This window comes from Varanus komodoensis, unplaced genomic scaffold (assembly GCF_004798865.1).
Source record: "Varanus komodoensis strain SLA01 unplaced genomic scaffold, ASM479886v1 scaffold24, whole genome shotgun sequence".
Classification (NCBI taxonomy): Eukaryota; Metazoa; Chordata; class Lepidosauria; order Squamata; family Varanidae; genus Varanus; species Varanus komodoensis.
In genome coordinates this window covers 7,740,708-7,761,778 of record NW_025335641.1, presented here as the reverse complement: position 1 = coordinate 7,761,778, position 21,071 = coordinate 7,740,708, and the positions used below count along the sequence as shown (strand labels likewise).

Sequence of the window (21,071 nt, the reverse complement as noted above, 5' to 3'; positions counted from 1 at the left end):
AGCAGAGACATCACCCTGCCAACAAAAGTGCGTATAGTCAAGGCTATGGTTTTCTCAGTTGCAATGTATGGCTGCGAAAGCTGGACCATAAGGAAGGCTGAGTGCCAAAGGATTGAGGCCTTTGAACTGTGGTGCTGGAGGAGACTCCTGCGAGTCCCTTGGACTGCAAGGCGATCAAACTGGTCAGTCCTAGAGGAGATCAGCCCTGATTTCTCCTTAGAAAGCCAGATACTGAAGATGAAACTCAAATACTTTGGCCACCTAATGAGAAGGAAGGACTCCCTGGAGAAGAGCCTAATGCTGGGAACAATGGATGGCAAAAGAAGAAGGGGACGGCAGAGAATGAGGTGGCTGGATGGAGTCACTGAAGCAGTTGGTATGAGCTTAAGTGGACTCCGGGGGATGGTGGACGACAGGAAGGCCTGGAGGAATGTTGTCCATGGGGTCGCGATAGGTCGGACATGACTTCGCGACTAACAACAACAACAAAGTGTGCTGCTAACTAGGGTTGAGGCAGGCCTGTTGGAAAGAGGCTGAAGAAGAAAGGCTGAAGAAGTGGTAGATATCACACTTTTGGAAGGTAGATATATAGCTATTGAGTTATTTATTTATTTCATTTAATAATGCCCACGAGCTAAAATCTCTCCGGGCAGTTAGCGAAGTTTAGAAACATATAACAAGAAAGACATGGACAACATATAAACCATAAAACAAACCACAGTAATTGCAATCAAGTCGGTCTAGAGGTAGAGCAGCAGGACAAAATAAAATGCAGTATTAAAACTAAAATTGAAAAATTAACTAATAAAACACTGGGGGAATAAAAAGGTTTTCGTCTGGTGCCAAAAAGAATAAATGGTAAGCACTAGGTGCACCTCAGGTATTCCGTGGTCAGGTTGTTACAACAAAAAGCATCTTCTCCTGGTAGCCACTCTCTTTACTTCCTTTAGAGGGGGCTGCTGGAGAAGCACCCCAGATGACCTTAAGGCCTGGATAGGTACATAATGGAGATTTAGACCAGTGATCTTTCTATTCCCCAGAAGCTTCTCAGCTGGGGAAAAGGGGGGTATCAGAAGAAAAGAGAGAGAAGAGGTAACCTTGCACATTTCTGATTCTGGCCCCAACCATTACTGGTGTATGGCCCTTGTCAGATTACTCCTGAAGGAAATTGTCTTTGAACATGTAAAGGGGATCTTCTCTTGATGTAGACATATTGATGATGGATGTACAGCTTCACTTTTTACAACTGTTGGGCATCCCATTATATTAGACAACTCTTTCTTTTTTTGGTTTCCAGAATCATCTGGTAATGACTTTGGGCAGTAGGACAGTAATCACAGCGTGGAAAGGAGTTACGAGTTGCTCCCCTTCCTCTTACCCCATCTCTCTCTTTCATTTTCATGATAAGGAATATATATAGACATGTATTTCTTTCTGTGACCCTGCAGAGATAGAAGCTCGAGATGTGTTTACTTTTGTGTGTGTGAGTTTTGTTTGCTGATTTATGAATTCCTGCACAATTTGATACAAAAATAAATACAATCCAGTCCTGGACTCATGCCTCTGGGTTATAATGTCTAGCATTTCCTTACTTATTGTCTTTAATTTACCAAATGGTTTATTATGACTCAGTTTCAGCAGTACAATAAACAAAACTACTATGTGTTGGGTTGAGGCATTTTGGTTAGCATTCTATTAAAACACAATGGTTTTAAAATCTGTGAGGTTTATTTATGCTTCATATAGAGTTCGTTCACTTTTTGTTTTGTTTTGGCTCTCCCTTGGGTACCAATATGGAACTTCACTGTAAAACTAGCTGAAAGTTTCCTGTCCTTGTTACTTAAACAGAGCATTTCCATCAATTGTTTTCCCTTCAACTTCCTATCCTTCCTATAGTTAAGAAGATTCAAATCCAAGACAAATTTATGGGTTATCTCTGGAAGTGGTGGTGGGGGTTGTGAGAGAGGGAAGGGAGAGAAAAACTTGACATAATAAAACTCATTCAAGTACAATGAATAAGCCCAACACCACGACTTTTATAACTCTTTTAATTTCATTGGCATTTTCCTGGTTTTCCCATTTATTACAATCAATGACTCTCCTCCCCTCCTGCAGGGAAGGGTTTCCCTTTGTCCCTTAGCTGGAGCTGGCTAATTGGTCAAAACTCTACTGAAATATCCTTCAGGTCATCAGCTCAAGACTCCGATCCTGGGATATTGAGGATATCGAGGATATTGAGAGGAGGATATTGAGAGGAGAATGCACTCAATATAGTTTGTATCAAAGCCTTAGTTTTGTTTGGGAGCAAACATGAATTGGGGATGATATGGAGAGCTGGACAGGTAGTTTGACACTCCCAGAGAGAATTTGAATTTGAGGGACCTGAGAAACCTGACTGCAGGGCAAATAATTTTTATAACTTGGAAAACATAATTTTGGATGTAGCTTGAGCTGTTGGTCAAAGACAGCAGGGTGAAGGGACTAGAAATTTCATTGTGCTTACACAATTCTTTGGGTCACCTAAATAACTCTCTGGGTTCTGGCCACTGTATATTCTGGCCTATATAAACACAATGCTGTTGATCGCGACTTTTTGGTGTGGTTATCCTTTCTCTACTTCCACCAATTAACTTGGAAGATGTCAGTTCAGATGCATATACAAGAACTGTGTGTCCTTATGAGGCAAATATTGCCTTTCCAGTAGGATGGCAGCCATGTTCCAGAAATATTCCCCTGGCCGCTGTGGACTTGTCTCCTGCTGCAAGAGGAGGAGCTGTTCTGGGTTTTAGGATCCTGTAGCCTGTCACCATACTGCCAAGCCTCTGTCAAAACATTACTGTGGAATTTATTCCTCTGTCTTGCAGGATGTATGCTCTGTGAGCACTAGAGGGAGTTTTGCGCTTGGTGCATGTCTTAAAATAGTTGTCCTATGTTTCTGGCACAATAAATAGCCTTCATATTTCTCCCAACTTGGCCTTGTTTCAGAGACCCATGATATCTCTGTGGTCATAATGTGTAATTCTTGCAATTGCTTTATATATAGGCAGCCGGCAGTACTTCTCTGCATAATGTGACTTGTAAAGCACAGAAGCACAATAAACTTACTGATTTAGGCAACAATGAGTTTATTGCAACAGAAAGCTGAAATGCGGCTCATATATTTTGAAATAGAAGCAGATGGAGCCATGGAATGTGGGCTGAGGGTGTGTGGATATTTCCCCACCCCCCAGAGGGTGAGCCTGTGAAATTAGGAAGAGACTTTTCCCCTTTTTATTCCTGCAAAATGAGTCTGTCTTATTGAGCTGCTAGACTAGGCCCCAAAGTAGGGTAGCTATGTTTTGGCCTTGCATCATTTTACATGGGTTGCTCCTAGAGTAACAGTGGTTTGTTGGCTGGCTCTGCAGAAAGGGTTCGTCCCTGTTTGGGATGACATATTAGAAATGTGTAGTACCAAGCTGAGTTGGTTTGACATGCATCCTACTATTAAGATACAAGGACAGACAGATCTGAGTATCAGAAAACCATCTGATCCCACTGGTATCTGCCTGTTTGTGCCATCCTGTGACCTCCAGCCCTCCCATTGAGCCCCTGTCCCTACACTGGAGCCAGTCCTCTGATCATATCCATGCTCATTTTGGAGGTTAGGAAGCCACTTGGACCATAATTGTCCCTTGGCGGTATTTTCAGAAGACTTGGTAGCAACCCACATTCTAGCTGTAGCTTTGCAGGTTGGCTCTTCTTTCATTTTATCCAAGGTTGAGTTTTGGCTTTTTCACCCTTAGAATCGCCGAGGCAGAACTGAGAGAGATATTTTGGACACTTTTATAGAAAATGGAGAATGGTACCAAAAAACAGCTCCTTGGCCAACAGAAGCCTAGGTTGCATGTACTTAGGAATTACAGGTCCTGTTGTTCTTCTCAATTCCATTTCAAAGTAATGTATGAAGAGGGCGTCGGACTCGGCTGCATTTTCATTCGTCAACTGAACTCCAGCAAATATTGTGGATGGGAGCAGTGACTTGGCAGCAGGCTTGGTACATCTGTTCTCAAAGACGTCTTTGTTTACTCAGTACAGATGTTGCATTTTGGGTTGCCTTCTATGTATAGTGCTTGCTTGACAGATGTGGCATCAAAGAAGCTTCTTAATTCATTCCCTTGCTTTTCTTTTGTATTCAATGTTTAAAACAAATAGCTGCAGCTGCAATCCTCTATCCTCCTACCTGGGGGAGGGGGGATGGCCTGTTGAGCTCAATAGGACTTTTGAAGAGAGGTGTGTAGGATTGCTCAGTTAACTGCAGTTGTAATTTCACTAGATATACTGTGTTCCATCAGAAGTGTCTTTGAATATATAATGAAAACCTTGTTTGAATTTGTTTGCTGCATAATTTGGACGCTGCCACATGCAGTTCACTGCCCTCTTAAGAAGAAACACACTTTAACAGTTGCCTTTTTCAGTTTAATAATTTTGTCTTTCAGTGTGTACACTATATTAATCAAAGATGGTACTGGAGGAAAGCCCATGAAAGTGTTCTAAATTCAAAATAATGTTTTGAACTTCATTACAGAGGACAAGGCCAGAAACTGAATGCGACAGGCCAAAGTAGACCATTTTCCTCTTGGGCAGTATGTTTTATGGCCAATGGTGCTAGGCTAGTAGCTCTGTAAGAAACATCTACATCTCTGTCTTATTGCAGAAAGAAATGGGAGAAAAGGCCTATTTGGCTGCATGACTGATGAAACAGAATGGTAAGCGGGGAAACTAGGAGAATTGCTTAAGTCATGGGCATATCCCACTAAAGAGTACACATAACCAACCACGTTGAGTTTTTCTTAGCTTTCAGAATGAGGTGAAAGAGGAATAAGGGAGATTATTGAGGCTTTGAGCAGCATGGATTAGTCCTCTATAATCTGTTACCCACCAAATTTATTGGGTGCCCCTCTCATCATCCCTACTATTGTGACTGCAACATGCTGTCAGGGGATAATGGGAATTGTAGGCAAACACATAGACAGAATGCTCAGTTCCAGAGGATCCTGAGTATATTTGTGAATTGATTGTAAGTTGCGCTAATGCAACATGGTCTACAAGCTTTTGGGGAACATTTGAGAATTTGTGAAACAACTACAAAATGATCCCCAATGAGGATGAAGCTAGTCACATAATGGCTGTCCTGAGGACCTGGGTAGGAGGGAAGACAAAGCACAAGGCTTGAGACTAGGAGGGAGGGGGAAATTGTAAGATAAAGTGATAGAGAAAATGCTAGCGGCTAGGATGGAGAGAAAGAAGAAGAACAAGGAAGGAAGGAACGTTGTGAAGCTAAGGCGATGGATGGAGAAAAAATGCAAGGCTAGAGAGTGGGCAGGAGGGGAGGGATGGGTAGCAAAAGGGAAAGATATGTGTGGGTGGAAGAAGCAGTTTTTATTTACTTATTTAGCACCCATTCAAATGACTTAACAACAGCTTTCGTTAAAAAATGACACAACAAAATCAAATGGGCAGTTGAAGAAATTATTCAAAACAGGCTTATAATTAGCAGTTGGCCATGTAGTCTCCCAGAGCAGTAAGAATCACCCCCAGGTGACCAGACAGAAGAACTTTGCAATAATTTGGCTCGGTTTGACTGCCTAGGTAGACCAAAATAGTCTGTAAGATCAGGTCCAGCAGGAATGTCCTATTGTGAGTGTCTCTCCCCTGGCCTTGATCACATCATTTGTTCAGCTGGGCTATGTGGACTGTCGGTAGCCAACACGTCACTGTCAGCTCTGTTCTGTGGTCCTCCTTGTTCAGGATCACATCTGATGTGCTTAGGGAGATGACCACACCTGCCCTTGCTCATAGCTTGAACAGTACAGCAGGTTTGAGTGTAAATACCCACCCTCCCCAACCTTGACGGATTGGACAGATTTATGGAGGGGGAGGCTATCTGTGGCTCCTAGCCTTGCTGGCTGTGTGCCATGTCCTTTAACAGAGGTGGCGTGCCCGAATATGCCAGTTCCTGAGGAGCATGGGCAGGAGGAGGTCTTTCATGTCGTGAGCGGAGCCGGCTGGAGCTGGGGGTCAGACTAAATGGCCCAGGAAGCCCCTTCTGACTCTCACTGTTTCTGTGTTTCTATGTTTACATCCATCCTGCTTAAGTGATCCTTTCGTGAGGCTGTAGCTCACGTACCAATTACTCACACAGACGCAGGCAATAAAAGCTAAAGTCCTTTATTCCAAACGACTGCAAGTTTTATGTGAACGACAGATAGTGCAGGAGCTACTGTAGATAGTACTAAGCCACGCAGTTGCCCCCTCCTTTCTGACCTCTCTGAGATACGCTGCGTGGATCTCAATCTCCTCGTCCGTCCCTCCCTCCCTCCCTCCGGGGGCTGGATAAGCTTCTCTCTCTCCTTTCGCTGTGTCTCTCTTCTAATTGGTCTAACCCTCGAAGTCCCCTTCTCAGCTGGGCACTCTCCATGGCAACCAGCTGCCCAGCCTGATCTCCAGGAACTTGCTCAAAAACTTCAGAGTCAGGTGGCGGGGGAGGGGTGCTTGTGCCATGGGCACCAAGTATAAATCTTCCTGCTGTAAAGCCGATCCTCGGATCCTCGCTGGGGGCTCCTGGCCCTCTTTCGTGTGCTAACGACTTCTCTGAGTCGTCAGGCCCGACAGATCCTGTGGGCAGCTGGTTTGCCACTCCGTGTATGGTGTGCTGGACTGGATGGACCTTTGGTCTGATCCAGCAGGGCTTTTCTTATGCTTGTACCTGTCCTTGTGTGGTTAGGGATGATTGCAGGCGAAGTTGTGTCTGCAGGGCATCAAGTTGTGCAACCTGGTATAAGAATGTAAATAAGATGTTGCTTTTGAAAAAAGTGGAAATGAGCACCCCCCCCTCCAAAAAAAAATAAAAAATAAAAAACCTAATGGATTGGGTTGCTCACATCCATTTGCATTGCTGGCAGGATAGACATCATGTGACCAAAGAGACCAGGAGCCTCTGCAATAGACTGTCACTTGTGATATTTCCATTTTCCTTTGGGTTTATTTTATGTCAGTCATCAGCATCTCTTTGCTGAACAATCATCACCATTTAGTGGAGATTTTGCAGTTAAAGTTTCATGGGGGACAGCTTTTAGGCATAGTGCCTTCAGCACCATCCAGATCCCCAGTGGTCCTTGAATCGAGCAGATGGCAATTTGTATCTCTTCAAAAATGACAGTATGAATATCCCTGGTGCTCCTGAAGCCTGCTGCTTCCAAGTCTTGTAGCTTTTGAAGGAAACCTCTTGAGTTTTACATGCACACACTGTGACACTGCAACATTCTCTCCTGTGAAGTTCTGCTAATGAGCATGTATTTCCTTCCTTTGTGCAACACTTCCCACTGGCACAATCTTTAAATTTGGGGAAAATCCAGTAGGACAGAGCCAATGTGCTCTAGAGACTACAGCGCATATTCATGTAATTTGTGGGACTCAGTCACACTTTTCAGCTGACAGCCTCAAAGAGTTCTCTCTGGAAATGGAACACACTATATTGGCCAGTATTAAAATTAGAATAAAATCCACCATGTAGTTAAATGTTGGCCTCAAGGTTGTAATATTCCTCTTTTTCTCACTTTTTCATTACTTTATTACAGCCCAACACACGTTAAACATTAGTTGCCTAGTGATATGGGAAATCAGGATGCTAAAATTATGCTCAATAATTTCCAGATGCTAGTATGAAACTGTGTGTTTTTCTTAGGAACACATAGCTATGGGAAGAAGAAAAGTTCTCATTATCTCAGAAAAAAGTAATTATTTTTTAACATCAGTCACTCTAGAATGTTTTTGATTGTATGTCTTTTTATGGTACATAATATATCCCTACCTTGTATGTCAGTAGATTGACAAGGGGAATTGGTTCCCCAGCCCTCTCCCCAAACAACTCCTCCATATACTTGTCATGTTACCAGCTCTATAATAAAATCAATTGTTAACCTGCCACCCATCTTCACTGGACTTTAAGAAGAAATGTTCTAATAATAATAAAATAATAATAAAGTGTGATTCATTTAAATTGAGTTATAATTACAAGCAAAATGCAAGATGTTTGCCTATGTTATTTCTGTTTTTAATACAGTACTTTGACTCAAGGGGCAATTGGTGACATATTTGTAGTGACGTTGAGCTGGATCAAGGGCCTGTCTTCCTCAGATAACAAATTCTGCTTGCGGAAGATCCCTTGCCCAATTTTGGGGGATCTTCCTTCCCTCACATCATAGCTATGGGGCATCATTCATCAGGGTCTTCTGACTCTCTTATCAAGTTTATGTGATGCAACAACTTGGGTTGTTTCTCCCTCTACAATCAAGAGCCCTGGTTTGACTGTCACAGAGAACAACCCTGGTTATTAAGCACACTGGAAGTGGTCAAGTGGTCGGAAGGAGCACACTCACTTGCTTACGTCCCTACAACCCATGGTTAATAAACTGTGGGTTGTTTCATCATGCGAAATGGTTGTCTGTGTAGCATTTTTAGAGGACTGAGGTGGGGGGAAGCTCCAGTTCTGTCAGCACAGTGAATGATTGAGGCCATCCTTGTTTTAAATCTGAGCTTTAACCAGTTTTGAGGACAGGCCAAGAAAGCTATCTCCACCCCCTTGAAATGGATGGGTGAAAACCAAGCGAAGTGGAACATAAAATTCTTTGAGCCACGAGCACACTTTTAGTTGAATAAAAAAGTGAGAAAAATGATTAGTTTCAATCAGCGTCAGCAGAGGCGGGCTGGCTTTCTATGAATGCTTTGAACATGCATAGGCAAATTGCAGTGGTTGAGGATAGTTTAGGGGAGAAGGGCTGGGATGTGGTCTTCAAATAAATTTTTGGCACGTTTTGCACAGTCATTGGCATGTGGTTTGGCAGCAGACAAGTACGCCGTCAAAGCAAGAAACTGTTTGTTTTGATGTTGAACTCTCATTGTTGGGGAATATGACTCACAGGCAGTAGTACTGGAGGGTCAGTGTTGTTTTGTGTTTATACTGTCTATGGTTACACAGACATGGGCTAGTGAGAATGTCTAGGACGTTCAGTTACTGTCCTGGGTCAATCCAAGAAAGATCAGATACACCAAACACATACTCTAGATGGTTGCTGGTATAATTCATCGGCGTGTCAGTTATTTGTCGAACTGGCTCAGAATGGTTACTGACGGCTGTAGTCATCTCTAATTACCTTCCACAGAGCAAGATTTGGATGATTAATTAATTGAATAAATGGCATGTTGTGGCAGAAACCTCAAAAGAGTTGTTACTTGAAAGATGGTTTCAACAGCTTTATGGGTTTTCCCCCCTTTCATTTTTATTTTAGAATAGGCACAGCCCTCCCTTCATGATCATAAAATCCCCCCTATACACCCCCACACTACTGCTATATCTGTTCTAAGACAAAAAATAAAAAGACTGCAGTTATTTGACACACGTTTCAAGTAATGCCTATTTTGGCCCTTGGAATGGAGTTCTGGAGTATTAGAGCAATTGCAGATGAAGAAGGGCAGGAGAAGATGCTACTTCTTTTGTCATTTGCCCTTCCCCCCTACTCCTAGTAAGACCCTAGCACAGACTTCCTCAACATGGTTCTTTGCCAGATGTTTTAGATGGCAGTCCTGCCATTACACTTCTCAGTGTCCACTTTTTTTGCTGAGAAATTTGTTGAACCCAAACATATGGCAAACTGAGGCACTTAGTCTGCAGCTGGACATGATTATCCCTTGCTGAGAATGGGCCCCGAAGCATTCTGGGTGCACAAAATAAAGAAGAGTGGTTGCAAGCCACACACTTTCCTCTGTAGCTTCCCGAACTGTGTGTGCATACACACACATAAAATAGGAGGGGCAAGGGTTTTGATGGGTCTCAAGGGAAGCATCTCTGGGTGAACCCCAGGATGGATGGACAAACATGCAACACATTTTGTAACCACTTCATCTAGATAACTCATTAGGAACTGATTGAGTTAGTTCATACAACATGAGAAGCCAAAGTATGGTTCGACTGTGAATCGAGTGTGGGCTGCTGTTGAGCCATGGGTCGTCACTGAATCATAGGTTGTTATGCTATGCGAATCCAGCTGTGGTATCAAAACATGGTTTGTTAACTGTAAACAACCCACAAAGAAACCAAGGGTAATTTTTATGGGCTCTTTGTGGTAAACAAACTAAACTTTGTTAGCGCTGTTTGAATCACACAGCAACCCAGAATTCAGTAAGAACACACACCTGACCAATAGACAGTCTGTACTTTGGCTTGTCATGTTGTGTGAACCGAGCCTGTGTGGCACCTCCATGGTACAATGCTTGTTGTGTGTCCAAAAGTTTCCAGGTTCAGTCCTGAGCATCTCCAGTAAGGCTGGGAAAGACTCCTTTTGGAAACCCTGGAAAGCTAGTGTCACTCCTTGTTGATTGTAAACAGATATAAACACAACACAATCCAATAACAACAGACCTGTCAGATGTGTCCATTTTACCTGCATCCTATAATAGAATCCATTGTTAAATAGAATCTATACCACCTTTTCTCAGAAATGTGCCCTAGGTGATGCTCAGAAACATAATGTAGAACAAAAGCAAATCATACTGTCAAAATGTATAGCATTCAATAATTGCAATCTAATGAGGAGCTATCCATAAAGCATAGAAACCTCAGAAAAACTAGGAACTACCAAACTCTGAAAGGAGGATATATAGCTCACTGCTTGTGTCCTCAAGTTTAGTCTTGCCATGCCTGCTGGAGGGAGCATTCTGAAAGTGCTAATACTAAAAAAGATAGTGCTCACAGAGCAAACATCCACTAGAAGTGGCAGAAGGAGTAGACCTCTGCAGATCATTTCATTGTTGAGGAAGTGATGGGGGACTCCTATGGGAGGAGTTGTATCCTGAGATACAGCCATGTTTTATATTTTTGTTTCCAGTTTGCATTCAGCTACAGTGTACGACTAATGTTGAAGTGTGTGAGGTAGAAGTGAAAACCACAGTACTCCTCCTCTGACCTCTGGAATGAAAAACATGCAGAATCTCTGGCTATCACTGTGGGCTTGTATGTAGATTTGGAGAAGCAGGATTGTTTTCCATAAATATTTGCCTGCCTTGAGCTTCCTGCAGATGTGCTGTATTTATTGATCCCGCCACACACTTCCGCTGCCATGTTGTTGTGCTTTACCGCAACCACAATACTTTATACAGCATGAAGAAGAACGGTACTATATCATGTTGAGGAGATTATTTGCAAGGACGTTGCCTGTACTTGGGGCTAGAAAGGGCTGCTATCAGCTTCAGGAATTGCTATCAGAGTCCAATACTCCAGGCATCTGGATGCCTGCAGTATCATGGTGACTTTCCTAAGTGGTGTTTGCATTATAAATCAATGCAAAATCAGCAGGACTGCAGTGATCATACATTGGTCGTAGGGTTCTTTTTCAGATTTGCAACAAGAGTGTGTGGTTAATCTGTATCTTAGTTCCACCATAGTTCCACCATGCAAAAAATTCTAGCATTTTCCCCTCACACCCTCCTCCTCTTACAAAAACCATAATTTGAGGCATTACCTTTTCATTTCTATTACATAGAACCAGGGTGAATAAAAATCAATGATTATTTATTTAAATCAGAATTTTTTGAATTAAATTGGATTTTTTCAACAATATCCTTTTGGGGGGCGGTGTCAGGGAACTATCTAAAGATAGTTTTCTATTTAAGATACATTATAGTACAAAGGTTATTCCACATGATATAAGAATTAGTTTTTAATTATGTAGCATGAGGTTGTATATACATGCAATGTTTACATTTTTGGTAAATGATTTCCATTAATCCATGAACAATGACATGCTCTTCCAGAGGTTTCTGTAAGACTATTGGAAAATTTTTCTGTCTAGAAGTTATTTTCACAGATGCTTTGTTTTACAGTTCTCAGAACTGTGAATTTGTGTCTGCAGAGAACACGTGCCTCTTTTCACAGCAAAAATGTTATAAAATAAACCTACAGACCTTAATCCCATTGTTCCTTTGTAAATCTATGTACACAGAATCAACCCCTTACCTCTTAAACACGAAGTTTCAAAAAATTCAGTGACTACAAAGATTCTTGGGAGTGGAATAGATCTACACAAGAAGCTAAGTGTGAGGAGGGAGGGGCACACAGTAAAAATGAAAGTGAAACCTTTTGAGCAGAATGCTTTTCAAGAAAAGATCCTATGGATCACTTTAGATCTTTTTGTGTAAAACCTGCGGTTTATCATATTATTCTTTCCCTGGAATAGAAAACGTATAATGCAGCAAGTCATAAATGAGATGCAGTTTGGAAATATTTCAGTGAAGTTCCTCTACCTGAGTCAGGCATGCACACATGCAAATTATGTAGAAAACCATGATTTAAACCTAGTTTTACTGACTAGTGATTTAAATCAAATCCACCCTGCATAGAGCACTGCCCATTCTTGTGTCTTGCAAGAGAGCAGAGAAGTCATAATCATTCTTACACTGAAGATGAAGAACTCAGAGGTGAAAAACTGCTTGCTAAGATCATCTGATTAATTTCTGGTTGAGTTAGTTTTTAATAAAGACCTTTTTAATAATAGATCTTCAGTCCCGGGTCTAATATGTAACTGCAAGGCAACATTTGATTTGCAAAATCAGTACATTTAGAAGAACCATGTATTCATTAAATGCTAGTTAGCTGATACTAATCTTGCCATTGACTGGGTTCAGACATCACAACAAGCCTCGCCTGGCTTGTAAGCCACTGTGGCTTACTGTGTTGTGTGAACCCAGTCAGTGGGAACATATTGCAGAAGGCTGTATTTGTAACAGTGCATGCAATGAAAAGAAATGCAAGTGGACCTAAGACTATAATCCTACATAAATCCCATTAAAACCCATAAGATGGTAACCTATATTGCCGCTGAGCCTCTTGCTAGTTCTGTTGGGCCAGTAGAAGCAACTTGTAGTTCCTGAACTAAGCACAGAAATGAATGACAGTGCTAATTTCCAGAATAGTTCAGTCAACAAGATCTTTTTTTTTTTTTTTTTTTGGAAACTAGCATTGTTACTTGTTTCCCCTTGTTTCAGGAACCACTGAATCTCTTTTGCCCTAGCATGGGGAAGCTTTAAAATACTGCCCATAAAATGTAAATGAGTTTAGGTTGAACTATACATTCCATTCATAATTTTTAGATTACATATAGATTAGTCAGATTACGTATAGTAAGCCCTCCACATTTGTGGGAATTAGGAGTGGTGGACCCCCTTGACACTGGAAAAAATGCAAATACCCCCACTCTGGCCAACTCACCAGTGCTTCCTCTTTGCAATAAGGAAATTGAGGAAGATTTCCTCTTTCTCTATGGTTTTGACAATTTTCCACAGTAATTTGTTTAAAAAAGTATTAGGCTTTATGGCAGTTTGTTCAAAAATACAGGTTGTTCATAACTCAGACGTTCATCACTCGGGGACTGTCAGTAATCCTAACTTTTATTCAGAATGTAAGACTCAGTGGGATTGACTGTCTAGAAAGTATGCATAGAATTCATCCTTGTAGCACAACCGTAAACTGGTTTACCTAGAAATAGGTTCTGTTGCTTTCAAGAATGCATGCATAGAGTTGCAGCCTTAGGATTGTAACTGGGCACTTAGCTCTCTACTGATTTTAGTGTGTGAGTTTGAGTTTTGATTGATTGCACCCAACTTGTTTCATTAATATTGTTGTTGCTGTTTGTAACTTGCATATTATCTGCTTGGAACCTTCTACAGTTTATAATATAATAGACCTCAAACTGATAAGGAAAATCCAACTGAATCATGCTCTAATTTCATATACTCTGTAGCCTTTCTTCTCAAAGCAGTGTTCAATTTGTCATTACCTCTGCAGGTCCAGTGCCTGCAAATGAGTGTGTATTGTCACCTGTCAACAGTTCACACCCAGTTCAAGCCTTGCTGGAGAGCTTTACAGTCTTATCTGGCTGTGCAACCAAAGGGACTGCTGGATTGCCACAGGAAGTTCACGTCCTCAATCTTAGGAGCCCCGAAGAAGGTTTTGGGCACCATGAAAGAGAGGTAAGGGGGAAACTGTGCCACTGCTTGGGCATCTCTACTGGGGGATGCCCACCAGGCAACTTTGTCTAAGGATCTGGGCTGGTGGTAAAGCCATGGCTGGTGGAGAGAGAGCAGAAGGGAGAATGTTGTGCGAAGTAAGGGGTATTCATATGCATTTTGAGACAAGCTCCACCTTGGACCTTCCAGGGTGGATAGATAGCAATCCCTGCATCTGACTAGACCAGGCTATATGTCATCTATCTATTAATCAAGATTGTGGGACCCTTGACTGCTTGGAATCAAGCAGGTTTTCCCAAGTTAGATAATGAACTAATTATTTGTGGATTAACTGTTGTCCTCCCATTCCTCAAAGGAGCTTAGAGTGGTTTAAATAATAACTCCCCCATTTATCCTCACAAGTAACCTGTAAGACAAATAAGGCTGTGATGGCCCAAGGAGCTTTGTGTCTTAGCACGGATTTGAACCCAGATGTCCATATTCTTATTAAGCACTTGACTCCACCACAATAGTTCTTTTGTCTGAAGGAAGGATTTTACTGAAATGTAACAACACACTGCACAGAAACCTGTTGCTTTTTGGTTTATAGATGAGATGCTGCTGTTGGAGGGAGAATTTGGAGTGAAGAAAAAGTGAAGGAGAGTGGGACTTAGTTCTTGCTTCACCCCACATTTCTTTCCTCCAGATAACCTCTCCCCCATGTTCCCCCTCTCCAGCATAAATTCAGTTGCATTTTTGCAATGGTGGGGGGAGACAAAGAGTGGAGAGGTGGCAAATGGGGAAAGCAAAAAGCCTTCTTCCCCTTCCTACTTCCATTTTCTAAATTCCTCTATTCCAAAGCGATCTGTTGTTGTTTTGAACCATCTGGTCTCTCTTAGCATGCTTTCTTGTAGTCAGTTCCTAAGGGTACAATTGTATGCATATTTAGACAGGGGAAAGTGCTACAATTCCTAGCATTTCTCAGCTAGGCATCTCTGGCTGGGGAGTGCTTGGAGTTGTAGGTCTTCTTTCTGTCTAAATACAATTGTGCCTTAAATCTCAATACACTGAAAGATATTTTGTGTTCATCTAGCTGCACTTTTAACCTTCTGTAGGATCTAGAAGTCTTCAATTGCTGGATTAGTCAGTTCACCCTTCACCGCTAATATGTGTAGCTTCATTTAAGGTATGACAGGAAAGAAAGAAACAGCAATAAGAAACAGATTTTTGAAAAGAGGAAAACCTCTTTTCTTCAAAGCCAAATTGCTTGTGTTGCCAATTAGTCTTAAAATTCTTGGAGGTCTGCCATAATCACTATAAACAAATATTTAAGTTCATCTTCCTTTGACCTTGGTAATGGGCCTTCGGTGAGGAATGTTGTTCAGATAGGAAGTGTTGCTAACTTCACTTTTTTCTGTGCACTGTGCAAATGAGTTATTAATGCAAGTTTCACATCCAGGGAATTAGTAAACGAACCTTTGTTCTAGTTGCTATGCAAAATAAAGGAAGGAAGAGACATTTTCTTGATGTTAAAATTGTGCAGTATTGTTATTTTCTCTGAAGGCAGATCAAAACAGAACTGCTAGAGGGAAAGAGGGAAACATATTTCCAAGCATGACAGCACACATCTCAAGTGTATACTTTAGAGTTCCATGGTGAACTAGTGTATATGATGAACTCAGTTGAGCAGAGAGAACAGAATGAGCAGGAGTCTAATTCTCAGGTTCACAGGGCCACAAAATTAATGCTGTGATCCTAATCTTGTGCACCTAAATTCATGATGTTATTTATTTTATTTATTACAAACATTTATATCCCGTCCTACCGACAAGCGCTCAAAGTAGTTATCCCACTACTTTGAAGAGATTTTGCTTCCCAGTAGATTTGTGCAGCATTATCACCTTGTTATATGGAACACTGTGCCAGCTCAACACTGCAAGCAAGGATATTATATGTTGGTGTTGCAGGGATGTTTTCTTTAATGACTCAAAGATTTGCTGCTACTGATAATCTGGAGAAGAGGAAACCAGGGCCAAAGCCGTGGGATGTGGGAAACGGAGGGGTCTGGCCTGATCAATATATCCCAGAACCCTTTTCTTGACTGAAAAACAATCCTGTGTGTTACCTGACTTATTTTGGAAATCTCACCAGGCATCACTTTGAGCATCAATCAGAAGGTTCCAGATAAGCTATTGATTTTCTGTCAGAAGAGGTTGTCTCAAGTATGTAGAAACCACCAAGGCCACCATTTCTTAGAGTCAGGGCTTACCTATGCCTGTATCTGAGTTGGAGTATGGCTCACATAATCCTCGAGTAATGCAGGCCGGTAGCTCTCAATATGGGGTGGTGTTCAGTTGGTTTTCACTCTCTCCTTGCCACCCTTCTATACCATCAAAATCTGTTGGGGAGGATTGGGGAATTCCTAGAAAAGATGGGGCAGCAGAAGGCTGCTGGGGAGAAGAGAAGAGAAAAAACCCCACTGTATGAGCTGACTTCCAATCATGTGATGTTGGCTTTCACCCTCTCCAAATCCTTAACTTTTAAGCAGGTCTGCAACCACACAGGAAGCCAACCTTCCAGTTCAGTTCAACCTTCTTTAGGGCCGATAGCAATAAATCACATCTTAGTAATTTACCCAAGATGGTTTTCCAAGGAGATGTTTCTGAACCAGTCTTTCCTGTGTTTCTGGGAGTGTTATACGGAGGCCTTGTGTGCACTGTCATACAGTGCATTCCATGTCTGCAATCTAATTTGTTTCCTGTATCCTTCTCAAAGCTGGGTAGCCTTTAGGGATGGTGGTTGAGAAAATGAGCAGGAAGCTAGGAAAGTGCTTTGTGGCAGCAGCAAGGAACAGAAGAGTGTAAACAACTGGATTAGCTTCGATTATTTTGCTTATAGGATAGCAATCTCAAAACAAGAGCAGAGCAAAGGTTATCTGCATCCTCATGGAGGTTTTGCAGTTCTTGTCACTTGTTGAGAATAAAGTTGCTTCACTGCTTGCGATGCTTCCTGTTGCCTGCCAATCTGTTTAGCAGGAGCAGAGATTTATATGTTGACTGTACATTACTGCCAAGAGCTTGGAATATAAACAGTGTTTTCTGTCCTGGTTTTTGTTTGTCTACCCCTGCTAATATGTAAAGAAGTGGCAGGCAAGCAAGCCTGCACATGCACTTGGTGGTCTCACAGATATGGCAAAGATCTTTTTCTTTCTTTTTTTAATACATCTCTCCCATTGTCTCGTTAGATGTGCTGTTTTGTTCTTTTAACTTGTCATTCCATAGATTCTGCTTAAATTACATATGCCTTACATGCTGAGAAAGAGTGCAAATGCTGTCTTGCAACAGATCCCTCACACTGCTCATGCATTAAACATTCTCTCACTGCTATTCTCATTCCTATAAACAGACAACATATTGTGGTTACATTTTTGACACTCTTTTAGAACATGGAGAAAACAAAAGTATCTCAAACGTAACCACAGCATGTGGGGGCAGGAGGTGTGGGCTTTGTGGGCTTTTCTTTTTTAATCATTATGTTGCAAGCACAGATGAAGATAATAAAAATATTTGTGCCCATTAACTAGATTATGATGCAGAAGTGTTCGCAAATAAATGGAAAATGTATGCTCTTTGAAATATTTCTAGTTGCATCAGAAGTTTTTACTGGTTGCTCTGACTTGAGTTATAAAACCTGAGAATTAGAAAGGTGACACAATTGGTTAACTGTTTTAGGATAAAGAATTTGAAGCTATATTTCCATCCGATTGCCTTAATTTTGCAGTTGTGCTCAGGAAAACAGTACCATGGAGAGAGGAATAAAAAGGTGTGTGGTGTTCTTAAAAAATTAAGATCTTTTTTAGTTTCTTTAGGATCTATTATAATCCTATAAGCAGAAATTTCTCATTGAGAGTGCTTACTTCCACGTTTGTGGGTATAAGACTGTTAAGATTTTTAAGAGTGAGAGGCAGAATTCTGACCTTTCTGTTAATGTGCATATGTGTGTATTTGTGCATGTGTTGCTAGGGAAATAAATTTTAAGTTCCTATATTGGATTTAGTGATGTTCAGTTGTATTTGAGGTGTAAGAACAAGAGAGCAGGTTAAGGGTATGTCTTTCTGGTAGCTTCCGTAACTTTGTCATTTCTTGTAGTTCCAAGGCTGGATGTTCCTTTGGTGGGGAATCCTAAGCAGATACATTGGGATAAAGTACCATACAGAAAGAATTGGAAGGGATCTCAGTGGTAATCAGATTGCAGGAAATTCCACTGCTACATCCAGGATTAACTTAATAACTTCTGACAAAGTGGGAACCATTGGGCAGTGTACATTCATGACAATAAACCTGTGGTGGTGGTGGTATGAACCAGGCCAATATTAGCCCAACTTCAGCCCCATTAATTTTAATGGGTCTTCTCCAAGTAGGACTAACATATGGTACCAGATTAAATCCCATACAACATATTAGCATTACTGTGTCAAAATTCATCACATAGTACACTTTTTTCATGAATGTATCCAGCCACAGGTACTCAGGCACCTGTGGCTGAAACTCTTCTATGATTTCAATCATGTAGTCATCAGAAAAGATGATCTTTTAGAATCACTGGTAATTTTTGATGCTCTTACTTGTAACACAGTAGGTGGAAGTGAGAACTGTGATTTCATTCAGGCTGTCCAGAAGATTAATTGCTTGAATTAGTTCAGTCTTTTTGCTGTATTTAGATATTACAAACAACCTTCTATAGTGCTTTTTATCCAGTGAGTAGCTTTTGCCGACACAAAAAATCCATTCTTGTTTCATGTGGACCCTTGGTCTCATTTACTCTGGACTGAAGTCTCTTCTGGGTTATTTTCTAAGCCAGCTCAAAAATTACTGGTCATTGGGCTTGGAACCCTTTTTGGGTTTAACCACCAGAATTTTCAAAGAAGATTGTATGGGGTCCAGAAGTCTGTTTGGAACTCTGTGTCCAACAGAAACATCAGGCTAATCATAGTTTACGCTAAAAGAGATAAGAACCAATTATTTTCAGCAGAATGTTTCTTAACCACAGCTCTTCTTTTCCACTTCCTTTAAAACTGGGTAGTAGAAATTATATAAGAAGTAGCAGTTATATTTTCTGAAAAAAGGCTGGATGGGTCTTAGTTTATGCCAAAGCACAAAGGGAAAATGTAAGGGCATTTTTAAAAATAAAATTGTCTACCATTTGCATATACTGACTTGCTTCAAAAATACTTTGGGACTTCCTTGCAAAGAAAAGATGGGGAAAACATGGAGACTGCTTATTTGTTTACTTATTTATTAATTTTCTAACCTGCCCCATTAGTCATATGGCTCTCTGGGTGGGTTACAGCAAAAAAATACAAAATAAAATACAAAATAGAGTAAAATACAGATTAAAATACAATATAAAACAACAATTACAAATAAAAAGATCTATATTGAAACTGGGAGTCACACAGTAATGGTAGGCAGTAATCTAGTCATGGTTAAGTCATGACAGAGTGCAGTAAAATAATGTTTTGGCCCAATTCAGATGCAAAAACAAACCTTTCTTTGATTGTTTTTTTTTCTTTCTCTCCATCATGAGTACAAGGAGAAAAGACATAAAGCTTTCCATTCCTGGTTTGTTCTATGTTGTTCAGACAAGGGATCCTACAAACCACAATTGGTTAATAAGCCAAGTTATCAGCATAGAAACAGGAACTGACAGTTTAAAGACATCAGCTTTAAATCTCTTTCCAGTGGGGAAGTGCGGGACCCTAAGCAAATCATGGTTATGGGTGGTTTACAAGCCACCTTTTTCCCTCTTGGGAGGAACCCAAGGCAGCTTACATAACTCTGTTTTCTCCTCACAACAACAACGCTGTGAGGTAGGTTAGACTGAGAGTAAATCACAGGCACAAAGTTGCCCAGTAAGCTTCATGGCTGAGTGAGGCCTACAACCTGGATCCCCTGGGCCCCCAGTCCAGCACTTTAGCCACCTCTCCACATGCAACTGCAAGTTTAGAAACAGATGAAAGGTTTAGTTTGTGTACCATTTCCCCCTTGCTCTTTCTGATGTGTACAAAGAGGGGAGATTAGCTTCTCTTTCCGTTTTGTGGCAAAGGCTAGCATGCCACTGTTTCCAGCTGCAGCAAACCATAATTTGCCTACAGGTAAATCAGGTTCAAACTGGAACTCTGGTTCATCTAACTTTGCTCAAAGTGTGGTTTGAGAAAACCTTTTTTTCCTCCTTGGACATGGCAGCAAATTATAATTTGCTGCTAGGCAATACAGGGAGTTTCTAATCTTCTCCACTTGCATATGAAGGAAGAGGGAGGAGGAGGAGGAACAGGCATACAAACTTGGGACTTGGAGCTGCTTGTGCTTATGGGCACAAAACAAGGCTGGTGAATCCATGGCAAGGAATTGGCAAGGAAGCTATCTGAGAAAAGAAGACTCCCTTCAGAAAACGGACATTTTGCCCGAATGAGGAAAAGAAAAGGGAGCATAGGTTTGTCCAAAGGCAATGCAAGCAGATGACAAGAGATACACACAACATTTTGAGGAACATACTCCTTGAACACCAAGGCCAACACTAAAGAACTATTTAAATATATGGGAAGAAAGAAACCAGCTAAAGAAGCAGTTTGATCATTATGGACAGGCTAAATTAATTCATTTCATCTGTCTTCAGAGAAAAAGATACAGGATAGATATCTATTCTTGAACTTATTTAGTAAGGGAGTCTGAGGGATTAAATCATATAGTGGTAAGAAAAAAGAAAAGAAATTCCCATTCCTATTGACAAATTGAAAGGTACCAAATCACCAGTCCAGAGTTCTTAGGAAGCTCAAATATACAATTTGAGCTGACCTTCTTACAAAAATATGTAAATATCTCTAAAATCGAACTTTGTACCAAAGGAGTAGAGAATGAGCAAAATAGCATTGTTTTTAAAAGGATCCAGGAAATTACAGGACATTTCTTCCAGGTAGAGCAGGACCTCATACCTGCAGGATTCAGTTCTAAGCCTCCTAGGGGAGGCCTGAGACG

At 41.1% G+C, this 21,071-nt stretch overlaps 1 protein-coding gene across 3 annotated transcripts in view; it reads left to right on the top strand.

Moving 5' to 3' along the window:
• The window catches only part of TGFBR3 (transforming growth factor beta receptor 3), a 175,825-nt gene that overhangs the window by 56,003 nt on the left and 98,751 nt on the right, over positions 1 to 21,071 (top strand). For all 3 annotated transcript variants that reach the window (XM_044432267.1, XM_044432265.1, XM_044432266.1), the window contains exon 3: positions 13,877 to 14,061. In XM_044432267.1, the coding sequence (XP_044288202.1) occupies positions 13,877 to 14,061 (185 nt within the window). The remainder of the gene's footprint in view (positions 1 to 13,876; positions 14,062 to 21,071) is intronic.